This window comes from Callithrix jacchus, chromosome 19 (genome assembly GCF_049354715.1).
Source record: "Callithrix jacchus isolate 240 chromosome 19, calJac240_pri, whole genome shotgun sequence".
NCBI lineage: Eukaryota > Metazoa > Chordata > Mammalia > Primates > Cebidae > Callithrix > Callithrix jacchus.
In genome coordinates this window covers 50,985,497-51,010,898 of record NC_133520.1, presented here as the reverse complement: position 1 = coordinate 51,010,898, position 25,402 = coordinate 50,985,497, and the positions used below count along the sequence as shown (strand labels likewise).

Sequence of the window (25,402 nt, the reverse complement as noted above, 5' to 3'; positions counted from 1 at the left end):
TAAGAATACAAAAAATTAGCTGGGCATGGTGGCACACACCTGTAGTCCCAGCTATTTGGGAGGCTGAGGCAGGAGAATCACTTGAACCCGGGAGGCAGAGGTTGCAGTAAGCTGATATCATGCCACTGCCCTCCAGCCTGGGTGACAGAGTGAGACTCTGTCGAAAAAAAGGAGAAATTCAAGCTGGTGGCAGAAATTTGCATAAGTAACAAGGAGCCAATTGTTTTTTGTTTTTTGTTTTTTTTGAGATGGAGTTTCACTCTTGTTACCCAGGCTGGAGTGCAATGGTGCAATCTCGGCTCACCGCAACCTCCGCCTCCTGGGTTCAAGCAATTCTCCTGCCTCGGCCTCCCAAAGTGCTGGGATTACAGGCATGAGCCACCGTGCCCAGCCAGGAGCCAATTGTTAATCACCAAGACAATGAGGAAAATGTCTCCAAGTCATAACAGATTTCTTCACGACAGCTCTTCCCATCATAGGCCTGGAAGCCTATGAGAAAAAGACGGTTTCTTGGGCCAGGCCCAGAGTCCCCATGCTGTGTGCAGCCTAGGGACTTAGTGCCCTATGTCCCAGCTGCTCCAGCAGTGGCTGAAAGGGGCCAATATAGAACTTGGGCTGTTGTTTCAGGGGATGTAAACCCCAAGCCTTGGGAATTTCCATGTAGTGTTTAACCTACAAGTGCAGAGAAGTCAAGAATTGGGGTTTGGGAACCTTTACCTAGATTTCGAAGGATGTAATGAAAACACCTGAATGCCCAGACAGAAGTTTGTTGCAGGGGCGGAGTCCTCATAGAAAACTTCTACTAGATCAGTGCAGAAGGGAAATGTAGGGTCAGAGCACTCAAAGAGTCCCTACTGGGGCACTGCCTAGTGGAGCTGTGAGAAGAGGGCCACTGTGCTCCAGACCCCAAAATGATAGATCTGTGGACAGCTTGTACTGTGTGCCTGGAAAAGCCACAGACACTCAACACCAGCCTGTGAAAGCATCTGGGAGGGAGGCTGTACCCTGCAAAGCCACAGGGGCAGAGCGGCCTAAGGCCATGGGAACACCCCTCTTACATTGGCATGACCTGGATGTGAGACATGTAGTCGAAGGAGAGCATTTCAAAGCTTTAAGATTCAGCTGCCCTGCTAGATTTGGTATTTTCATTCGGCCTGTAGCACCTTCGTTTTGGCCAGTTTCTCCCATTTCAAACAGCTGTATTTACCCAATGCCTGTACCTCCATTGTATCAGGAAATAACTAACTTGCTTTAGATTTTACAGGCTCATACACCACTTTTGAGTGTATGCTAAAATGAGTTAATACTTTGGGGGATAGTTGGGAAGGCATAATTGGTTTTGAAATATGAGGACATGAGATTTGGGGGGGTCCAGAGGCAGAATGATATGGTTTGGCTGCATCCCCACCCAGATCTCATATTGAATTCCCATGAGTTATGGGAGGGACCCAGTGGGCGGTAATTGATTCATGGGGGCAGGTCTTTCCCATGCTGTTCTCATGATAGTGAATAAGTCTCACAAGATCTGATGGTTCTCTAAGGGGGAGTTTCCCTGCACAGCCTCTCTTTGGCTGCTGCCATCCACATAAGACATGACTTACTCCTCCTTGCCTTCCACCACGATTGTGAGTCCTCCCCAGCCATGTGGAAGTGTAAGTCCATGAAGCCTCTTTTTCTCCCCAGTCTCATGTATTTCTTTATTAGCAGCGTGAAAACAGAGTAATACAACTTGTCACTGTGACTTGCCCAGTAGAATGTGTGTGTAGTGGCCAATGTGAAGTACTGAGGGAGACCCAAATCAGCACAAGGATAAGCCAGTGTCCCCAGGAGTACAGATGCTCAGACATGGTGAAATCTATCAAAAGCACATTCAAACCTGACATGTATCTCTCAGCTGACTTGGAATAGCGATGTGGAATTTTTGCATTTTGTCTCTCCAACATGTAAGAGAATTACATATTGGTTGTAAGTTCAGGCTTTTGAATAATTCACGCTTGGATTTCAATCCCTGCTTGGCCAGTTACTCACTCTGTGACCTGAGACATTTTATTTATCCTCTCTTAGTCTTAGTTGTCCCATCTATGAAATGAGATAACAATCTTACAGAACTTTTGAGAGTAGAAAATGAAATTATTTATATAAGACGGTTAACATTAAATAATACATAGTAAGTGCTCAAAAATGTGTGCAATTATTCTATTTGTTTTAGTTACTATGTATATAATAAATGGTATTGATGAACTTGATTAAACATATAAAAGTATTATTTTGCAGTAAAAAGATCCTCTTTAATATACAATACGTAATTCTTTTGCTTGAAGCTTATTTGAGTTTAATTTTTCCAAACAGGGAAATAACTTATTGGCTTATTGAAGTGTCATTACTAGAGTCTTGGAAGACTCCTAGTTTTCCTGTAAGAGGCATATATTGTGGAGGGGTGCCACTAGAGGGCTCTGCAGGGACCCTAAATACCTTTTCCTTGGCTGGAGTGATGGGAAAGAAACCCCGAGAAGCCCTGAGCTTTTGGAGATCAGGGCCATTCCATTCATTACAGCTGTTCAAGAGGTCAAGTAATAACAGGACTCCCACAAGAGCACTCCTAGGAGTAGGAGCCACTTCTGCCAGAGATCTGGGGGTTGCAGGTGGATGTCATCAGAAACAACTGGTAGGTGCTGAGTTAGGAAACCCTGTTGCTTGAATTTCACTCTCCCATTGTACCGCTCCACAGAGCTACCGTTGGGGGGACTTGAATGACATAATACAATCAAATTTTAACTTTGAGACAGGAAACCAGGTAGTATTGAAGGTCCTGAAATTCTGGGCAAAGACCTAACCAACAGTAACAACAAAACCCACCTTGAATCTCAACTGTTGGGCATGTGTAAAGGTGATAAAAATAAGGCCCTTGGCATTCTGGGGCTGCATGAGTCCTGTGTGTCCTACCTGCAGGGATGATGGCAGGTCACCTCTGACGATGCGCTGTCTTGGAGTAAATGCCCCTCCGGACTCAGTGATCACTCAGGGATTGTGCTGGCAAGTGATGCGGTAGGTATAACATAGCTTTTTAACAAGCACCGTCGGCCAATAGCTTACGGCTGTGTCTGAGTGAGAGCAGTGACTCCGGTGCCTGCAAAGGCAAATGTCAGACCTGTAGCTGAAGGAAGAACCTGGGAGCTGGGCGGTGAGGGAGCTTTCCTGCTTCCCAGGCGACTTTGTATCTCCAGACTGAGGCAGTGGGGTGGGAGCAGAAATCACTTCAAGTCTTTGTTTTCTTGCGGCTGTTTTGCTTCTGTGGTGTTTGCATTTTGTTGCCCCCTCTCCCCACTACATCCCGCAAAAAAAAAAAGAGAGAGCTATCCACGGGGCCAAACAAGATAATGTGCCTCTAGACTCAAGAAGTGAATGCCAGCCTTGGGAAGCTTTGCTTTTCTCCACCTCTCCCTGTGAAATAATTCAGGACTTTGCACAGTGACGAGTTAACTCTCAATCCAAAGTCAAGCACTCCCTTTTTTTAAACTTCCGCAACACTGAGGCTTAAGTTCTCAGGGTATCTCCTCGCAGGCGCTGGTCCTTTTAAAGGGCTCTCCAGGAAGGTGGTGGCCAGAGGCTGCAGTCAGGACCTGACTGGGAGGAAGAGGGGGACGAGGGCTGCGGGGCTGGGCGTCCCGGGGAGGAGGGCGGAGCAGGTGAACTGCGGGGTGGGAGCAGGGAGTGCACTTGTACGTGACGTTGGAGTTTGCAGCAACCTCGAAGTAGGAGGCTGTGCGCGCGTGTGTGGAGTGGCTGCGCGGCCGGGGAGGATGTGCGCGGCAGGGCGGCCGCCGCAGTGAGCAGCGCGGCGACCGGAGCCCGGAGGGCAGCCGGGGAGGCCGCGACTGAGAGGGACGAGCCGCTGGTGCTCCCGGGCGGAGGTGGGACGCGTCGGCCGCGGGCCCGGGAGAGGCGCGCTCCAGCCGGCCCCAGGATGTAGGCGATCGGCGGCAGCACTCCTGCAGGCGGCCGGCTCATCATGAAGAAGCACTCGGCCCGGGTGGCCCCGCTCAGCGCCTGCAACAGTCCGGTCCTGACCCTCACCAAAGTGGAAGGTAATGCGCGGCCGCCTCGCCCGGGGGTCCCTGCACCCCAGCCAGGGGATGCTGCCACCCTGAGGCGGGCTGCCTGGCTGCGGGGCGCCGGAGAGGGGGATGGCTGCTCTCCCAGGACGCGGCTCCGCAGTGCAGCGCACCGCCGCCTGCGTGGGGGGACCTGGCAGCTTCGGGGGCTGCCCTGAGCTCCCTGGCGAGCAGGCAAGAGCTGCGGCGGCGAGCGAGCACCCGGCTCCCCAAACCTCTCCTTCTGGGCAGCACCCGGCGCGTGTGGCAGCAGCTGCACCCTCACCTCCATCCCAGCTTGTCCTGGGGCTCTTGTCTGCTCGGCAGGAGGGGGTCGTCCTGCCGCTGCCAGTGTTCCCCCCACGACACACACACTTGAGTTGCCCGGGTGTGGGGCTCTGTGTCTCGCCCCCAGGCCGGCTAGGGGTGCTGCCCGCGGCTGGTGGAGGCGGGAGAGGGCTGCAGCGGGCTAAGGAGACGTCTCTCCTGCCGGTCCCGAAGCCTTTCCGACCACCAGCCCAGCGACTGCCCTGCTCGGTGAGAATGGGCGGGGCGCACAGGTGAGGGAAGAGCCAGCACCAGCCTGTAAACAGCCTCTTTCCCCGGCCCTGGAGAGGGATCCGAAGGTCTGTGAGAGGCCGCCAGAAGGTGTCCTCTTCCCCGTGTTGGCCTTTCTGCCTGGAACTGCTCCCACCCAGGAAATGTGAGTGAGAGGGCAAGGGAAGAAGCAGCCCACGGAAAAGAGCTTCCTCAGACCCAGCTGGCTTCTGCTGGCCTAAGGGGCCTTGCTTTCCAATGGAGAAGCGGGCAGAGAGACGAGTCCCAGCTCTTAACTCCTCCTCCCAGGAGGCAGAGGTGGAACGACTAACTTCTTCTCCCAGGAGCAAGGCGCCTTGGCTAGGTTAGGCAGGCAGACCATCCCTTGGTCCCAGGAGCTGCCCTCTAGGTGCTTGTCCTGAGCTAACAGAGCCCATGAGCAGCAGCAGTAAGTGAAGGGCAGCTATGGGCTCCAACAGAGCCTGGCTTCTGCCCTTCCCTGGAGCCCAGACTTCTCTAGGCTTCTGTGGACCCTGCTTCCACTCACAGGTTCTTGTTTATTACAGTAAATCTCAGAACCAGCAAGGATAAGACAGAGGCTGGCTTGGTGATTGTACGCTTCAAGCTCAGCCGTCCACACAGGCCTGCCGGCAGCTGTCCCAATCCTATGACCCCCATCCTACAGAGGGGCACTGTGAGGCCCAGTCAGGTGGGTTAACTTGTCCTAGACCCACAGTTGGTAGGTGATGAAGCAGGAATGGAATCCTGGGCTGTCTGATCCCAAACTCAGGCGTGTTTTTCAGAACATCAGTTTGCACTGAACTGTGACTACTTACCTATTTCTTATCGTTTTCTATCTTTGGGAGGTTGGCTTTTCTTTTCTTCTTGCTGCTGTCTTCTCTCCTCCATCCCAACCTCAGGAATGACTTGGTATCATCATCTACACCTGAGTTTCGTGCGCGTGCTACCTCTTCCAGGGGTGTTTGTATTTCTCAGCCTTCTCCCAGACCTTGCCCACATGTATGTGTGAGTTGGGGAGGGAAGGGCTGTTTGTTTCTCTGAGGGAAGCAAGGAGTGAGTGTCTGCTCACTCACAGGGTCCTGTGGAAGCTGCCCCCGCTCCTACCTGCTGGTCGAACAGATTGCTTCTGCTCTGCAGCAGCAGGGGTCTCCCTGGGACACTCCCAGCCCACCTTGGGCAGGACAGCTTTGAACTGCACTGGAAGTGGGGCTGAATGCGGATGGGGGGACTACCTGAACTGGGTACTGTGGCCTCAGAGGTGCTGCAGGAGACAGTGACTGGCATGGGAGGCACAGATACCTCCCTATGGTCAAGCCTGGAGGTTGCCATCAGGGAATGAAAATGAGAATTATCTCCCTCTAACCACCCCCCTCAAAAAAAAAAAAAAAACCCTTAGGGCTGCTGCCAAGTGAGCTTTGAGTCTTCTGTGCACACAACACCAGCAACTGCCTCACCATGGGCTTGGCTTTGGAACCAGCATTCCCTCAAATGCCTGTGGATAGTGGAAATGTGTAATGAACTAAGACATGGTCAGATGGAAGATCGAGGCTGGGCTCTGCCCCTTTTCCAGTTGGATTTGTGTAAATCAGAAACACTGCCTCCGTTTCCTCAAATGTAAGAGAGAAGGAACAACCTACTTCAGCAGCTGTGAGAAAATGCAGTAAGGTAGAAATAGCTGCCCTAGCAAGGCCCCAGTGGCATTTTGCGTGGGATACCTATGTGTATTCCATGTAAAAGTGTGCCCATTGGGGCCTGATAAAACCTGCCCTTGGTGTTCCTGGCTCACATAGAGCTCTTTCTCTCTGCCTGTTTTTTTCCCTTGGTGTTTTTATTCAGTTTGGCTTTTGGTCTATTTTTTGGAAACCATTTGCATCTTCTGTGCCGGTTTTGGAAGTGTTGAATCATTTTGTTTTAACTCGAATGCACAGGGCAAGGTGGTCCCCATGCTGTGGGTGTTTCTGTATGGATGGCAGACAGGCTACAGGGATGGAATGCAGCCAGCGAGGAATATTTATTAGCTTGCAGAGTGTGTCATCTAAGGGGAGGCAAGAAGGCACCAGCATGTGGTACATATAAAACCAAAATAGAAAAGGCAATGCTTGGTTAAACTCAAACACAGGAAGATGGGCAAGATGACTTCATTTACTCAACGAATACTTAACCCAACCCTACTCTGTGTCCTGTGACAATTTAGCAAGGCCCTGGAAACGCAGAAAGGAACAAAGCTTCATTCACTTAAGGGCGTTTTAGTCTAGGGGGGAAGAGACATACAGATAGATAAACTATCAAATGCAAAGTAGTAAGTACTGGTGCCGAACTAAAAGCAAAATGTCACAGGGGCATGAGAGTTGAGCAATCTGAGGAGGAGGCCTTCATGAGGAGGAGGGTTTCTACAGAGGAAGCCTTTCTGAGAAGAGGCCTTTCTGAGGAGAAGATATTCCTGAGGAGAAGAGGCTTTTCTGAGAAGGAGGGCTTCTAAGGAGAAGGCCTTCCTGGGGAGGAGGACTGAGGAGAAGCGACCTTTCTGAGGAGGAGGCCATTCTAATAAAAAGGCCTTTTTGAGGAGGAGGCCATCTAAGAAGAAAGCCTTCCTGAGGAAAAGACCTGTCTGAGGAGATATTCCTGAGGAACAGGCTTTTCCAAAAAGGAGACATTCTAAGGAGGAGGCCTTTCTGAGGAGGAGAACTTCTGGGCATTGCAACGGAGGCTGGGGGGAAATGAGAAAGCTTGTTGGTACAGAGGGGAGGAGAGGCAGTTGCAGGCAGAGAGAACAGTGAATAAAAGGCTCAGCCCGGAAGTGTGAGGAAAGGGGGGCTGGGCCTTAGACAGGGGTTAAGGCTCGAAAAGTGCTTTCTGGCAAGATTGATGGCATCTATCAGGTCTGACGACATACCTTGTCTTCACAGATCCTTTGCTTGGCTTTCCTTTCAGAAGCCGGGCATCGATCAGCAGCGCATCTCTGATGGAGTAGTGCTGACTAGGAGCCTCTATACTCACAGTCAGCTCATTCATGTTCAATGAAATTACATGCAATAGGAATTAATAGTTGAGAACAGTACAGGGAATTCCCCCAGGAGGCCTGCAGCCTCTTGTTGTGGAAAGGGGGAGAGCTTTGGAATTAGGTGGACTGGGTCTACCCAGCTCTCACACTGGGTGAGTGATTTCTGGCTAATGAGTAAAGTTCTCCGGGAATCAGTTCTCGCCTAGGATGATATGTTGCTCTTAATATGCAACTAACGGTTTTTGCTAATGAATGTCTACTATATCGCGGGTACTACGCTAGGAGAGGTTGTTCTATTATTTCTATTTTTTTCCCTAAGCAAGGGTAATTATTGTTATCCAACTTTATAGATAAGGAAACTGAAGCTCAGAAAATCATTCAGAGGGTCCTATAATTAGAAAGCAAGGATCCCAGGCTTCCAATCTGTATCTACCTGGTTGCAAGACCTTTGCACAACTGCGTTTCATCTGAGCAGGAGAGAGAATCATATCAGCTCATGGCACTTTGTAGATGCTCCATAAATGCTCCCTAAAGCTCCCACTGTAATCCAACTAATATAATCAGTGGTTGGGACCCCCATGGGGGCTCACAGGACCCACGGCTGTGTGTCATGTTCTTAATGCCGCTGCTTCAGGAGTGTTGGGTGGTCTCAGCTGCCCCTAGAGTAGGGCTCCCTTGTTCCTGTCAACAGGTTAAGACTGTTATCCTGGAATACTCCATTAATGGTATGTGAAGACTCAAGACGCTGGCTCAGTCCAAGAGGATTCTTGAGAAGTATACTGCCAAAGAGTTGCCCCCACCCCAAAATACTGCCCTGGTTGGCTAGCCCTAGGACTGAGACTTCAGTGACAACAGTCATTCATGTGGCAATCAAATATTTTACCTAATATATGCAAGAGAATGAACCAGATGTTTGGGAGGATTCTCAGAGGAGTAAAATATAATCCCTGATCCAACAGAGCTTCCAAAGGAGTGAGAATGTCAGAAAGCACACAAATGAAGATTGCATGCTGGCTGAAATGTAATGCTTTTGATTCTATGGAAGGATTATAAAGCAAATGCTGCATTTCAGCCGAGGGTGAACTCACTTCTGGCTGGAACACACATGGCCCCTGTGCAGGACTCTTGCTTGCCATCATTACCCCCTACTTTGCCAAAATGACCTAACCTGACAGGATACTCTTTCCTGCTGACCCTGGATGTGGCCTCATGATTCTTCTTGTCACCACATTCCAGCTGATAGCTAAACATTTATTGGAACTGCTTTTCCTGGGAGCACAGTCAGGACGGCACAGTAGAGGAGGTCGCCTCTGCCCTGGGCTGTCAGAGGTGGGAGGTGAGAACACAGCATTTCCTGACAGAGAGAGCCACAGACAAAGGTGCAGAGCCAGGAGAGGGTGGCGCTGGGAGACTAGCAGGCAATCTACTGGGCCAGAGCAGAGTGATCAGAAGAAGCAGGATGAGGGGAATTTAAGCTAGACCATGCGCAGATGTTGAGGCATCCTGAATGCTGGACTCGGAAGAGGATTGAAACAGGGGAACCAGAGAAGAGATGAAACACCATCTGAGACTGAGAAAAGAGAGTCATGGGCAGCAGTGGTGCTCAAGCTGGGTTATGCAATCTCTTTCATCAATCACAATAAGTACTTCTTAATAAAGGAGTTCAAGTAGAATAAAAACTGCCAATGTCTATCAAATGAAATAAGAGTCAGAGTGGATCTGAGACTCTCTCAGGGGCGAGTATGTGTGCTCACGTGTACATGCTGTCATGTGCATGTCATATTGAAGGTATAGTGAAAAATGTTAAAAAAAAAAAACCCTGCTGGAAAGTATCCAGTGGCGACAAGGAGACATGTTGGGGAGTGACAGCAGCAGTCCACACATGAGCTCATGGTAATAACCACAGTAGTAACATTTCCTTCCTCGCCACAAGTGAGCCCTTGACCTGGGTTGCCTCATTCAGTCCTCACAACATGCCTCTGCAGTGGGTCCTAACGTAATCTCCACCGTGCAGTGAGGATTTGGATTGCAGGGTGATCAGGTAATTCATTCTTTGAGACAACTGCCACGTGGTATGCCCTCGTCCTAACCAATGTACCATCTGATGGCAAGGACAAGGACAGGAGGGAGGAGGAGTCACCAGGCCATGGGGAGAGTGTGAAGTAGGAAGGCTGAAAAGAGCCATCAAATATGGCTTTGAAGATTATGCCTGAACAATTCTGAGAATGGAGATGCCATTAGCTGTAACAGCGAAGATAGGAGGGGAGACACATCTGGGAGGGAGAGATGGGGAGTCACATTTAGAAAAGTTGAGATTGAGGCCAATGCCTGCAAACACAGGTATGTAGCAGGCAGGAAGGTAGCAGAAACCAATCAGGTGATATGGAAACAAATGGGCAAGCACAGAATCCTGGAGGCCATGCACATATAGGAGATAAGGGAGGCAGGAGAGAAGTTTGACCGGCCAGACCAGAGAACTCATAGTATAGTGGCATGGAGACCACCAGAAGAAAACAGAGAAGAAAGAGGGAGAGTGATGCAGCCAAGAGAGGGTGATTTTTGTGGAAACAGTTTTAAGCAAGTGCTGGTCTGCAAGCCAGACTGCAAGGGTGGTTGGGGGCATTACTGGATGCTTGGTTCAAGTGTTTGACAGGGAGGAAGGTTTGAGAAGTTCCACTGTCTTAAGGGAGAAGAAGATAATTTCGAAAGAGCCAGGCTGATTCCAGGGCAGGTCTGAGGTTGCCCCACAGTAAGACGATCCATGCAACAATCGATGCAGCAGCGGCCTAGAGGAGGCAGTGTACCATGGGAGGACCACAAGACAGACTAAGGGAATGATCAGCTCCAAAAAGGAGCAGAGAAACATGAAGATGCAGAGGAGGGAAGCTAAGGGAGCTGTGCTGGTGACTTTGTAATGTAGGAAGTGTCACGTTCACCAAAAATGATGGATAGGGATTGAAGACTTGCAGAGGTGGGAAAGGGTTCAGAACAGCTCTATTGGGACAGCCAAGAAGAGATTTAATTCTTAAAAGCCTTTTTGGCGCATAATACATTTCCATTGGTTAAGACATTGTGTAGCTCAGGAGAAGGGTCTGAAGGGAAGAACACTGGATGAGGTGTCGGGACACTCAAGTGTCATTTTCTGCTGCTCCATTAGCTAATTAATATATTGGACATGTCGCCTGGCCTCCTGAAGCCTGGGCTTCTCCTTCTGCAGAGAAAGGAGGCTAGAATAGATCTTCCATTGCCTCTTTCAGCAGGGACATTCTATGAGTCTATTAAGTAGCTTACTCATTAGCAGAGATTGGTTTATCTGATTAAAACCCATCATTAGCTACAGTCAGAGAGCAGAGCTTTGAGGAATTAAGATCAAGAGCAATAAGGAATCTAGCATGTACCTGTATGTGAACATATGTGTACATGCAAATGTGTGCTTTCTGGGAGTAGATTTTGGTATTTGAGCAGGGGGTGGAAAGACTAAGTACAACTTGCTCCATGAATCTTCACCAGCAAAAAGCTACTGGACAAAAGACGGGACCCCAAATGATGAAATGGTATAAAAAGAGGTACAGAAAGATCCCAAAGAGAAGCTGTGGAACTTCCCAGCTTTGCCTGGGGCTGGTCCCAGTCCCAGGGTTTCTGTGTTAAAGCCTCAGTGCTCAGGAATGAGCTGAGCCATGTCGCCCTTTGTTGGTTCAGAATGTCTATCCTTGGGTAGGAGATTAAGCCTTAGAGGTCACGTTAAACACCTGAAGACCAACCCCACCTTGATCCTTGACCAAGCAAGTTTAGTGCTGCCTTGATGCACAACTCTGCTAAGAACTAGAGGCATGTTTTAGAAAATTGAGTTTTAATTTTGCTCTGTTCTGCTCATGTTCATCTAACACTCCAACCAACCAAAACCCATACCTCTTCTGATTAGAGGACAAGAGATGCCATACTTCCCCATTCCCCACAAAGCTGCCCAGAACTGCCATGGTGAGTCTGGCGGGCCAGCCACTTCACAGGAGAAGGCTCCAGCATGCCCCCTTTTCTCAAGAGCCCTCGGGCTGCAGGAGTGGGCAGTGCCTTTGCCGGGAGATACTGTCCTGCCTACAGCCTGCCCCCCTGTAAAACTATGGTTTATCCTCTGCATTCCAACAGCCAAATTTCAGTCCACATAGAAACCAAAGGATCTGGAGATGTGAACCATCTGATGAGGAAAAACACCAGCAAAGAGACACATGCATATTTGTGTGGGTTTTGTGTGCAGGTCATTAGCACCAAAATATCACCAGGTTTACCAACTAGTGAGTACCGGCTGTGTGTTGTGTATGGAGGCATCGTGTGCCCAGGCCGCAGAAAATGCTGAAATTCCAGGAGGCTGCACAAGCCATAACTAGCAGTGCCTATGGATTAAAACTGATGCCCTCAAGCTCAGATGCCTTCAGACCAAGTATTAAAACATAGTGCTCTGCTTCCTTCCAAGAGGAGACACTGACCTTTCCCCCAAGGCACAAACAACAGTATTTAAGGATTATCCATACCTGTCAGTTTCTCAAGAGTCGTGATTCACCATAGGCTGAGTCCATTCCAGGACTGTCTTAAATCCAGGACTGCATGAGGTTATTTGGACATTTGAGAGTTATTCAGGGACCTCTAAGGAAATGGAAGTGAAGTAGAAATGCTGATTTAGATATCTGATTACTGAGATGGTGGTGATGGGTGGGGAAAGTGAGCTGGATCAAGACCTGACTCTTACCAGCTCTCAGACTGCTTCAGAGTTGATCGGAGGCATCTCAATGAAGCCCCCACCACCCATTCCATCCCCAAAAAGCAATTTTTGCCCACCTCCTGATTCTTTATCCTAACGAGAGGAATAATTTCCCAGTGCAAAACACAATTTTGTTTTTAAACACAATTTCACAACTGCCATGTTTTCTCCCAGCTCTACACACTGCCTCGAGAAATAACTTTACAACAAAGGTTCAACCAATATACAGGAGGCAAATAAATTCAAGATAGCATCTAATACTTCTAATCCAATGATGTTATTTCTTCTCCTAATAGGTTATCAAAATAAATCTGTAGCATTTCATCCACATTCTGCAGAGGGGCACCTGTGCGTCCACGCCTTACACCTTCTCAAGCACAGTGTACTCTCTACTTTAACCCCTTGGATTAGCTAGCACTGCCATAACGGCATATTGTAGTCTAGATAGCTTTTTAAAAGGACATTTTAGTACTCACAGTACTGGAGGCTGGAAATCTGAAATCAAGATGCTGGCAAATTTGGTTTCTGGTGAGGGCTCTCTTCTTGGTTTGTAGGCAGCTGCCTTCTGTGTCCTCACATTGCCTCTTCTCTTTTTGTGTGCATGGAGAGACAGGGATAGAAAACAAACTCTCTGGTGTCTCTTCTTATAAGGATACTAATCCTATCAGATTAGAATTTTATCCTTATGACCTCACTTAAATTCTTTTGGTTTTCGTTTGTTTGTTTTTTAAGACAGGGTCTCAGTCCTATGCCTAGGCTGAATTGCAATGGCGCAATCACTGCTCACTGCAGCCTTGACTTTCTGTGCTCAGGCAATCCTCCCACCTCAGCCTCCCAAGTAGCTGAGATCACAGGGAAGCACCAGTAACTCGCAACTAATTTTTTGTATTTTGTCATAGATATAATGTTTTCGCCATGTTGCCAACACACTGGTCTTGAACTCCTGGGCTCAAGCAGTCCCCCACCTCAGTCCCCCAAAGCTCGGGGATTACAGGCATGAGCCACTGCACCCAGCCTCTGTAACCTTAATTACTTTCTTAGAGGCCCCATCTCCAAATACAGCCACACTGGATGTCAGGGCTTCAAGTTATGAATATGGGAAGAACACAGTCCATAACACCTCTTCCCAGGACAGCAAATCCTAGTGCAGAGTCCCATACACACTCAGTCTCTTCCATGTTACAAATGGGTTTCTGTCCTCTGCAAACCTGAAGTCCCTCTTTAGTGACAGGCAGTTCTGAATGAGGTGTTGAGCACCATGACCATGGTCAACTTTCAAAGGGGAGAATGAGAGTAATGAGAACATTTTCTATTCCCACTGATGCTGTGGAGTCAAAGAGAACCAAGTTAAAACTGTGCCTTTAGCTGCTCACTGATTGTACCCTTGGGATATTAACTCTCAGAACCTCAGCTGTTCAATCTGCAAACGAGAAACAATCCTACTGATCTCCACCATCATGATGGGTATAAAAAGATATATAACACCTACTGGCAGAGAGTGTGGTATATATATTGGGTGTCTAACCAACAATTTCTCCTTTCATTCTCTATACCCTCTCCTTTTCCTCTACCCATGGTCAACATCCAACTTCAATTATCCATAGATTCTGGTCTTTCCCTGGAACCTGTGCTAGTTAGGAGCATGCCTGGGACCTCGGCCACGTGTGAATGGTGGCAGTGTTTTCGGACCTAAAGTCCAGGAATCCATATGGATGATCTGGCAAGGGTAAGTGGGTTGGGACAAGTGAAATGAGAATTGCTTTGGGATGTTTGGGGCATGTAGGTGGCCTTATATGTGTGAAAGCCTTTTCTGCAAGTCTCCTCCCCTTTCCTTTACATCACTGCTTAAAAATAATGTTACACATAAATTCACTGAGCAAGTATTTAATGAGCAGGAAAGATAAACAAAGCCTGAAACGGATTGTTTGGAAGATAAGTTACACTTGCAAATGGTCATAAACAAAAGCTTTCTTCTAAGCTCCTCATGATGCAAAAGCTATTTAGTTTGTTGGCCAGATCCTGGGATGGTGTATTCATCAGTAATCAATAAATGGAAATGTTTTCATCAGACCCTGTCTTTCATGCAGTCAAGGAAAAGGGGCAGGAGTTGAGAGATGGGGGAAGGTGGAACTTTAGTTCCCAGAGCAGCTCTCAACTGTGTCCTGTTTGGACGGAATTAGATGCAGTTAAGCCTCTGAGATGTGGGTGCTTTAAGCACTGCCACTTGGACTAAGCAAGCTCCGTGAGGGAAAAGTTGTGCCTGCCTTTTATCACAAAGTAGGTGGTCAGTTAAGATTTGTTGAATGAGTGGCCTGAAAACTCTCCACCCAAGAGAGATGCAAATCTATATCCACACAAAGACTCATAGAAGAATGTTCACAGCAGCTTTCTTCACAGGAGCCCCAGACTGGAAGCAATCTGCATGTCCAGCAATAGATGAATGGATAAGCCAAATTTGGTATATCCATACAGTAGAATTTTCTTCAGGCATCAAAAGAATGAACTGGCTGGGCGCAGTGGCTCACGCCTGTAATCCCAGAACTTTGGGAGGCCAAGGCAGGTGGATCATGAGGTCAGGAGTTGGAGACCAGCCTGATCAAGATGGTGAAACTATCTCTACTAAAAATACAAAAATTAGTCAGGCATGGCAGTGGGCACCTGTAAGCCCAGCTACTCAGGAGGCTGATGCAGGAGAATTGCTTGAACCCAGGAGACCGAGGTTGCAGTGACCCAAGATTGCACCACTGCACTCTAGCCTAGATGACACAGCAAGACTCTGTCTCAAAAAAAAAAAAAAAATGAATGAACTGATGGCACATGCTACAACATGGATAAACCCCAAAGACATGATGTTAAATGAAAGAAATCAAATGTGAAAGTCTGAATATGTATATGAAATGTTCAGGATATGCAAATTATGGTAGAGACAGAAAACACATTCATGGTTGCCTAGGGTTGAAGGGGGGAACAGGGAGTGACTGCAAATGGGCACAAGCACTCATTTCAGCATGACAAATACAGAACGATACTACAGTGATGGTTTCACAATTCAAATTTGCTAAAACTTACTGAGTTGTGTATGTAGCTGAATTTTATAGTATGAGAATTATATCTCAAGCCATAAACAAATAAAATAACGATATAGATCTTACTGATACAGATGTCAGTTGTGAGGCATCGTCTCCCATTGCCTGTGCAATTCTATCTCCTTTGCGTTTGGGAGCCAGCTGGTGGTCTTTTGCTTCCAGCTCTGGGTCCCCTACCCTAAAGAAAGGACTTGAGCACTTTCTAAGGGTAAACCCCCTGGAGCCTTTTTTATAAAGGAGTCAACAGGGTCCACTTATTCTCAGGGAAGTTCATAAAAGAAACATTAGTGGTCTCTTGAAAGTTCAGAAGGCCATTTTGTGAGATGAGAGTGAATGACTTTCCAATCTTTCTTACTTTTCATTGTAGAAGTGACTTACATTAAGAAAAAAAGAAAAAAGAAAAGTGCCTAATTCATGATTTTCTCAGGCCTAAGCAGTGGACAGCTCATGGGACAAAGGATGTGCCTTGATACCTGAATGAGTTGGCAGCTAAACTAGTCCTTCAGCTCACCCATTGTGACCTAGAGTTTCCTTCTGCTTTGCAGACGTTGCCTCTAGGTACTACTTCTGCTTGACCAAAGAGTGTGAATCCTTAATCTCTGGTCAAGAGTCTTTGCTCATAAGCAAAAAGTGTGATTTGCAGGGTGTAGGGCTTATGCCATTTTAACAAATTGCCTGACAGCCCTCAGGACCCTGAGACAAGGCTAAAATGGAAGCTCACACACAGGCATGGTTACATCTCACCATGCCATGGAGTATACAAAGTGCACAAGAGAGCACTCCCACTGCGCGCGCGCACACACACACACACACACACACGTGCTCAATGGAAACAACTCAGCCAACAGAACTGGGATGAACTTGCCTGTCCTCCAGCATTTATGGATGAATTAAGTAGCATAAACAGAATTTAGAGATGACACAGCTTCAGAGAGATGCTTGAATCCACAGTTATAGCATCTGTCAGCACAAGCATTGGGCCACAGTGTGTAATCCACGTTGCATTGCTCCCAGGACTGCTGGCTAAAGGACAAGATTAGAATTTAAGGCACGAGAAGATCATCAACAGAGGGACTGTTAGCGGGGTAGGGCTGTTGGAGAGCGAGGGTGTGGTGACATAAATAGCATTTCCAGTTGTGCACTAATGGTCCAGGAGCTGTGGCAGTAAACAGTGTGAGGTTAATTTTGGCATTGATTTCCTTGAGGCACTGCCTCTTTCAACTGTGATAAAGGAGTGAAATCACACAAAGCCAACACTTGACCTGAAATGTTGGAGGTGGGGGTGGGCAGAATTAAACAAAAGTTTCCTACACTTAGAAGATTTGAAAGGCTTCTGAAAAGAGATATAGCCCTCCTCCTTGTAACTCCTTCTGTCTGAAACCTGTTTGAGCATCAGTTGGCCAGCTCATTGAAAATAACCCTGGAAATGATGTAAAGTGTGGGGTGCATTTGCTGCATTTCCAATAGTAGAGAATAAATGTCTCTGCTAAGCAAAACTGTAGTGTCGCTCTACATTTATTCTTCAACTAATTTTCTCACTTTGTAGAATCAGTCAACATCTGAGTTTGCTGCAGTCCCTTCAGCAAACCTGGCAGTTTCTCCTGTGGCATGTCTAACCAAAGCAAGATGAGGCATTGCAGAGTGACGAGGTGGCAGTGAATTTCACATCTCATCACTATTCTCACCACCCCTGGGAAGGTCATGTGTATTCCTGACCCTGAACGTTGCTCCTAGTTTTACTTACTTTTACATTCTATCCTCCAAGACCCAGGTCAACCACCTGCCTCTTCTGATTCTTTTCATGGTAATTCCAACTCATACTGGCCATACTTCCTGAAGAATTCCTGTTATGTAGTCAGAATCTCTGTTTTATACATAGTTGTTCTGTGATTCCTTCATGGGTCTGTTTCATCCCTCTCACATAGCCTGTCTGTCCCTGAAGGGTGGGAATCGTGCTTTACATTTATTTATAGGCCGCCCAAAGCTCTTGGCACAGGGCACATGCTTCACAGTGATTTCCTGGCTGATTGAAAGGCTCTTAGGATGCATTGCATTGCCCGTAGCCCTGTGAGATGTAAAAGGTGCATGCTGTTTGTTATAAGTTTAGTTAAATAAATGAAAGATAAAAACATAGTGTGATGGCAATTTTCCAGTATGGGGGTGTGCATGGGTTTGTGTGTCCATTTATGATGGGAGCACAGTTCTGCTGAGAGGGGTGTGTGTGTGGTACAGACACAAAGGACTAGGGAAAATACGGCAGCAAATGTCAATAGTGATATCTCTGAGTGCTAACATCATTAAAAATTGCTTTTTCTTTACTAAGCATTTTTATGATGTATGTATAAAGAATATATTTATTTATATGAGGTATGACACATTTAGCAGTATGAAGAATGAGCTAATGAAACTGATAAGTGATTATTATTATAAGACGCACAGTATCGTGAAGTAGGAGGTTTGCAGTGAATTGGGTTTGGTTGTCCATTATTCTTTCTGGGTCTATTCCAGTGTTTCCCAAAGTGTGTTCCAGAATATAGTAGTCCCTGCCACGGGCGTTACACATTTAAATAATATGGGAAGCAGCCTCTTGGAAATTCACAATATCCATTCATTGGCCCTGAATATTTTTACAGCAAAGGAACCTGTCTGTTCTACTTGGTGTTTTCCAAATTTCTCCAAACACTGAATCTTTTTTCCTTTTTTGCCTGTTAACTGCATTGCCTTTTGGAAAACGTTATTCTATTTCTATGTGGTTGTTTTCAAATAACAGAGTGAGTTTAGTTCTAAGTGTCTTAATTTTGTGTGTTGTTCATATTCCTTTGGTTAGAGGATCCAGAGAAGTTATGAAGTTAGAGAACAACTTCTTTAATCAAATCTGTAGAAACATTTTGGCAATACCAAATTACATGATTTGATGATTTTCTCCTTCATTGTAAAAGCTATGCAGCAACACTGCTTCGTTTGCAAAGTTTTAAAGCTTAATTTGCTATAATGAAAACATTCAATGAAAAACACACTGTGAGCTGAATTTATTCAGCCTCTTTTGGAGTCCATTCTTTCACTGGAGGTTATTACCGTGAAGCTGCATTTTATTTTTATATGAACTTTTTTTTTCCATCTCTATAATCATCTTTTCAGGATGAGCTTTTGACAGTGATGCTAACAGTGACAACCCCCCTAACCTCCAACACACCTTGCAAACTCTCTCCATAATGAAGGGCTGCAGATGCTAATTCAAAATGGCAGGTAATTCGTGTGTAAACTGAAATGTGCATGCTTCTGTCTGAAACTGCAGTTGCATTAAGTTGTGGGAATGCACAGTGGGTGAAGTCAAAAGATCCTGGTAGGAGGGCATAGGCACGCAGCTCGCCAAAAGGCTGGAAATTGATCTTCCTTTTTGTCCTCCACATCTTTCTGTCCTGCAGCCCACGCAGAACAGACAATTTGTCAGAAGCTCAGAGGGTGGCCAAACGTTTGGATTTCCAGAGGCTTTCCAACTCAGATATGTGAGCAAAAACGAAAAGTAAGCAAAGGAGGGACATTATTAATAAAGCACAATGGAGATGGTGTCAAATGGAATTTGGGCCAAGAAAGTATATTATCTCTTTGACTAGCCATGTAATGCTTCAGTTTATCTTTGGCTAAAACAGATACAGCAGAGCCGGTGGTTAATGATACTAGCTAACACCTGAAAAATAGGCTACGTCGAATCACAATTTTTGCCTCATAGAATCATAATGCTTCAGTTTGTTACTAAAGTTATTTAAGTTTAAACAATACAGAGAAAGCACGTTTGACCCCAATATATTTGGGACTCGTTTCCTGTAACCCCATAGTGAAAATGGCCTCTTAGCACTGGTGTGACCCCATTCAGCCAGGTGCCAGGCATGACATCATTATAAAATGCAAGTAGATTGCCTTCTGGAAATCTGCATCCATCCGTAGTTACACCCGACACAAGCTACAGCTTTGTTTAAACTTCCAGCTGACTGACTCGCACACAGTCGTGAATGGAAAGCAAACAGTGGAAAATAACGCCTTTTCACCTTGTTCTGGGCTGCGTGAACAACACTGCGCAGAGCCAAGCTTTGGGCTGCAGCCTGGTTTCCAGAAATCACACAGCTCTAGAATGGAGTGTCTGTGGCCTTTCACACACCAGCTGCCAGAGGTTGTGGTTTTTAAGTAAAGCTTGGAAGTGGGATTGCAGGCTATCAGCGGGAAGCCAGTTAAAGCAGATAGAAAAGTTTTGCTGTACACACAAAAGAAGAGGAGAGTCTCGACCACCTGTGCCTTTAACAGGTCACCTCTGTCACGGTACTGGGGTCTTTTAGAGGTCAAGACCTCCTCATGCAGGAACCTCCAGCTCCCAGTACGGCCCCCGCACCCAGGAGCACCTGAGTACCCGTCAACTGACATAAACGAGAGTGGAGATATTTCAGCCGCTCTGTGGGTGAATGCAGGTTCTGATTTGGGGGTCTGGGGTGAGCCCTGAGATTCTGCATTCCCAACAAGGTCCGGGCACGGGGGACGGTGCTGCTGCTCCCGGGCCCGGGGACCACTCTTGGAGAGCCGAGGATCTGAAGGGGAGGAAAACCAGGGAGTGCAAACGCTTTCCATTGCAGCCTGGGGTCGCACAGCAGTCCGGGAAGCCGCCCCTGCGCCCGCTCCCTCCCCGCCCCCAAGTAGCTGGGGGTGACACTGGCTGCAGGGCAGCGCCCTGAGAAGTGCAGGGGTGAGGTCTGCAGGCCCCGCTAACCACGCCCTTCTCTTCCCCAGGGGAGGAGCGCCCCCGGGACTCCCCGGGCCCGGCGGAGGCCCAGGCTCCGGCCGGGGTGGAGGCCGGCGGGAGAGCGAGCCGCCGCTGCTGGACGTGCTCCCCTGCGCAGCTCAAGAAGATCTTCTGGGGCGTGGCGGTGGTGCTGAGCGTGTGCTCCTCGTGGGCGGGCTCCACGCAGCTCGCCAAGCTGACCTTCAGGAAGTTCGACGCGCCCTTCACCCTCACGTGGTTTGCCACCAACTGGAACTTTTTATTCTTCCCGTTGTACTACGTGGGGCACGTCTGCAAGTCCACGGAGAAGCAGTCAGTGAAGCAGCGATTCAGGTAGGCGCCTCCCGCAGGAGGAGGTCACCTGACCGAGGCTGCTCCGTCCTGCGTGGACTCTGCAGAGCTGCCCCTGGTGGCGGGCGCTGGGGTGGGCCGGTGGGAGCCGGGGGAGAGATGTCGCAGTGAATGCATTTGCTCTCCCAGTGGGGGCGGGAGCAGAATTCTCTCTACCCTGGGTGGTGAGCGCTCCTTCCTCTTCCTCCTGCCCCTTGATCCTGGGAGCCCCTTTATATCAAACAGCAGCCGGCAGCGTCTTCCCGAGACGGCAAGTAGTAGGTCCCCAGAAAGCTTAGAAACGAGAGAACTGTGTAGCTCAGCTCATCCCTCAGCAGGCTGGGGTGAGGACCGCCAGGCCATGGAGAACCAAGGCCACTCAGACGCTTCCTGTAGCTCACTTTCCTCACGTAGATGTTCGCTGCGAAGACTTCCTTACTCATCCTCTTTGTAATTCCAAGACATGCCCCGCTTCGGGTATGTAATCGATTGGTCTGAATATCTCCCAGTGTGATGGTCAAAACTGAAGCACTGTCTGGACTTTTCTGACTAGATTTACTCAAATGCAGTCCATTGGAATGACATCGCTTTCAAAAAGGGGCCAGAAACCCTCTGGCCTCAACCCCCTACCTCAGAGTGCAGGAGGGCTCCCGCAGCCCTCCCCGGGAGTCACATTGTAGGTGTTGACCCGTGGTGCTCATCTGTGCCAATAAGAGCACCTAGTGTTTACCCAAAGTGGAGGCTTTCTGTGGGGTGTGTCAGGGTGTTCCCCAAATCAGGCCTAGTCAAAAAACAAAAACAGAAATGAATGCTGGCCAGGTGACACAGTAGGCCCTGGAAACGAGTTTTATCATTCCCAGAGGTGAGGAGAAAATGAACATTCCTTCACCATTGCCTTCTTCCCCACCACACCCCACCTTGCCAAACACATACACCCATAAGATTGCCACAACCTGAAGTTGCCCTTAGAAGGTACAAAATAGTTAAAAACATCATTGGGTCTGCGCAACAAAGAGGCTTGGAAATGGAGGTGTACACCTGGACCAGAATATCTTTCTGGGAATCTACCAGTTTGTCTCTGTAAACTCATAGCTGGAAATATGGGTGCGATACACTTTTTTAATGTTCAGAGGGAGATTGGCCTGCCTCCTTTCAAAGGCCAGCTTGTAAATTAGAGCATAAATTCTGGAGGAGGGGGCTCTGATGGAGCTTGAATTGAATCACACGGCAAATCTCACATGTCCCCTTAGTGAAAAGGATTTAGCGCAAAGAATTCTGATCCTCAGGGTTGACTTAAACCAGTGGCTCATGGACCAGCCAGAAATTGCTAAAGAGACACGTAATGCACCCTCTTCTGAACAGATGCCAAAAACAGAAGGAAACAAATCATTAGGGCCCGAGACTGTCCCACAGGCAAAAGTAAAATAGTCCCAGAGAAAAGCTAATCTTTAGTAAACGATGGATTTAACAGTTAAGTATCCCTAAGTGTGTTTAATCGGTAATTAGGAGTTTGCCTTTCATTAAAACTGATTGGAATGGCATGCTACTGCCTCTCATGAAATGCCGAAAGTGAGCCCATGTGCACTTTCTTGATCACGACTTATTGGCAGAGAAGATGAAATGCTTCTTTCAACCATATATCTTCCACCTTATAGGCTGAAAGACGTCCCCTGCCAAGTGGTAGCACTGGCTGTTGTCCCAGATGTGCTCCATGGCTACCACTTACCTGGGGAGAAGACTGTCACTGCCAGCCACTTAGGGCAGGCCTGGCACCATTAAAGTGCTGAAAACCTCACAGTGGTGTGGTGCTTATACAGTCAACAGGAAACAAATCAAAGGTCACTGAAGATTGGTTATACATAGAAAAGCATCAACACCTTGGTTTCAACCTATTGTCTTCCTATGAAAAGTGCTCAAAAAGAATCATGAAAAAAATCTGGTGACCGCCCTGTTAACTGCAAAACAGTGTAAAAAGGGGGAGGATAATTCCAACTTTATTACTGAAACTGGGTAAAACCTTGCCTAATATCTGTCATCACGTTCTGCTTCAGCTCTTTAAAAAAAAAATTTTTTTTCTGTTTGTAAGCGGTGTTAGCCCTGTGGCTAGGCAGAGCTGCCAATTTACCAGCCAATTATCAGGCATGTCAATCAAGCCATGTACATCATTAGAGGGATGAAGAGAAATTTTTTTCGTAAAAGAAGGGGAGAAAAATTTTAACATCACATACCTTCCTTAGGAAATCACAACTCTGCCACAACTCATATTGGGAGTACTTTAGACAGACTTTAGTATTTTCAGAAATCAAGGAAGACTGAAATTACATCTTTCATCTTTAAGCTTTTATCAAAATTAATGTCAAAGAGAAGATTCTGAGTTGTCTGAGATGAGGCTCTTGGCTGAAAGGGTTTAGCAGGGAGCTAGGAAGAAAAGGAGATGAACAGAGACCTGTTCCATAAAGAGGGGAGCTGGATGGATACAGCAGCTTTTCTTGCAGTTATCAGGAAGCAATCAGATGGAAGCATCTTTTCTGTAAACCCTCCCCACCTGAGCTGCTTCCCCAAGGTGAAGCCAGAGCAGAAAGCCAAAGCAGAAAAAGGAAGGTATGTGCTCCCCAGCACAGAGCTCCTCAATCTGCAACGCCTTGTGAGACTCCATGGGGTTTTGTTGAAGGCAGACCCTGATTCAGTGGGTCTGGGTGAGTCTGAGATTCCGCTTTTCTTATGAACTTCCAGGGAATCCCAGTGCTGCTGGTCCATGGGCTGCACTTTAACTGTAAATGCCCTGGAGTTGTTGAGCCCCAGCTACAGATTTTTTCAAATGCTGCTGATTTTACCAAATGTTACAACTAGGACTCACCTCACCATGTAGAACTGATGAGCGACTCCACTAGGGCCCAGAGGATGTTTGAGCCCTGGTCCTCTTCCAGCCCTGGTCCTCTTCGAACGCTGGTCCTCTGCCACTCATGAGGGGAGGATCCATGGGCAAGTCCTCAAAGCTCTCAGAGCCTCAGATGCCATTTGTAAATGGGAGGTGGTGATATATGCACTGCCTTGCACAAAGGACTGCTGTGTGATCAAATGACACGCTGCCTATGAAAGTGCCCTATAAAATGTAGCTTGTATAAATGCAAGGAGCCAGTCTTGTGCTGTGATAGCCTCTGTGGGTTATTCTGAAGGCTGTTGCCCACGCTTTGTTAATTGGCTGCCTCATAGTGGCCAATTTAAAAGTATAGGTAAGTATATTAAGAAAGTAAGGACTGCTCATAATCTTGTTACCCTAAAGTAACTATTTTAGGATATGTTTATCCGTAATATCAGTCAGGGGTTGATATGACCATGTTGGCCCATATCTGTTTAGGAATAGCCCATGAGCTAAGTATGGTTTTTACATTTTTAAATGATTAGAAAGGAAGCCCAAAACAGCAATAATATTTTGCGGTACATAAAAATTATATGAAGTTCAAATTTCAGGGCACATAAATAAAGTTTTATTGGAACCACAAAAAAAAAAAAGAGTGCCAACTCCTGTGCTCATGCAAGTGTCAGTCTTGAAGAAATCAACCTGTAGCCCTCGTAGCTGCACAGGGCACACAAGAACACTGATCAGGGCTTCTCATGATCAGATACTGTTGTCAGGAGTTAGATGTGAACGGGCAAACCTCTCAACCAAACTCATCTGGGTTTTCAGTCCCTGCCTTACAGTCTTCCCAGCAAGCACTCAGCTATCCTGGCTCTCAATGGGCTGCTTCCTTCTCCAATATGATAAGCAGTCCTACCCTTATCTTCCCCGTTTCTCACTGAAACTGGCCACATGGATGTTCTAAGGAAGTAATAGTGCCCAGAACTCAGAGAGGGCTTCGGTCTTTAGGTACTTGAGGGTGCTTGGGAGCCACAGTCTCCGGGACCACCTAGCACAAGGTGGGAGGCATAGGGAGGTGGCTGTATGAGGTCTGTGTTTGGGAGAGCCTGTTGAGCACAGGTGTGATGACACAGCCTCCTGGCCCCTCTGAACCTGGAACAGGAACGCAGCTTTTCAGATCCGAGAGGTCTGCAGAGCTGGGGCATTTTCATTCTTGCCCGAAGATCTTCCAGGAATTTGCAGCAGTAGTGACCTGTTTTCAAAAGCAAATGCTGAGACCTTCTGCTATCGTGCGGCTGCCAAAAAAAAGTGAACTGTGCAGTGGTGACAGATGTTTTTCTCTGCCTTTGTAGTTCCAGGCTTTCTGTAAGCCAGCCTATTGATTCTGCTTCAGATATTCTGAGCAACAACAGAGCCAAGAAAGGGGAAAGGGTAGTTGAGATGCCTTTCATCTTAAACCCTGCAAGGGCCTGGCATGTGTACCTTGCCACCCAGACTTACGCAGGAACCATATTGGGTCTTGCAGCTGTAACATTCATCGGCCATTTAAAATCAAAAGAGCAGAGTGGAGCGGTTGCAATCTGGAGCTTTGTTCTGAAAATAGTTACTGTGCATCTTCTCTAGGCAATGCACCAGAAATACAAGATAAGTGGACTCTTTCCTCCAGGATCCCAAAACCTGGAAAGTGACTCAGATAGCCACACAAGGTGGGGGTGCATGCCAGGGAGCTGAGAGGGGGTGAAACTCAGATACATGTGTCCAGGGACAGGGTACAAAAGTTTCTTAGAAAATGGCAGCTATGGCCTGGCGCAGTGGGGGTTCATGTCTGTAATCCCAACACTTTGGAAGGTTGAGGTGGGCAGATTGATTGAGCCCAGGAGTTTAACACCAGCCTTGGCAACATGGCAAAACCCTGTCTCTACTAAAAATTCAAAAATTAGCCAGGTGTGATGGTG

The 25,402-nt window shown here is 47.4% G+C and overlaps 1 protein-coding gene across 2 annotated transcripts in view; it reads left to right on the top strand.

Annotated features, from left to right (window-relative positions):
• The window catches only part of SLC35F3 (solute carrier family 35 member F3), a 372,006-nt gene that overhangs the window by 253,855 nt on the left and 92,749 nt on the right, over window positions 1–25,402 (top strand). The window contains exons 1-2 of one of the 2 annotated variants that reach the window (XM_035281315.3): window positions 3,732–4,085; window positions 20,266–20,590. In XM_035281315.3, the coding sequence (XP_035137206.1) occupies window positions 4,010–4,085; window positions 20,266–20,590 (401 nt within the window). In that variant the 5' untranslated portion in view covers window positions 3,732–4,009. Of the gene's footprint in view, window positions 1–3,731; window positions 4,086–20,265; window positions 20,591–25,402 lie in introns of those variants that run through there. The other variant, XM_035281314.3, reaches the window with a different exon arrangement.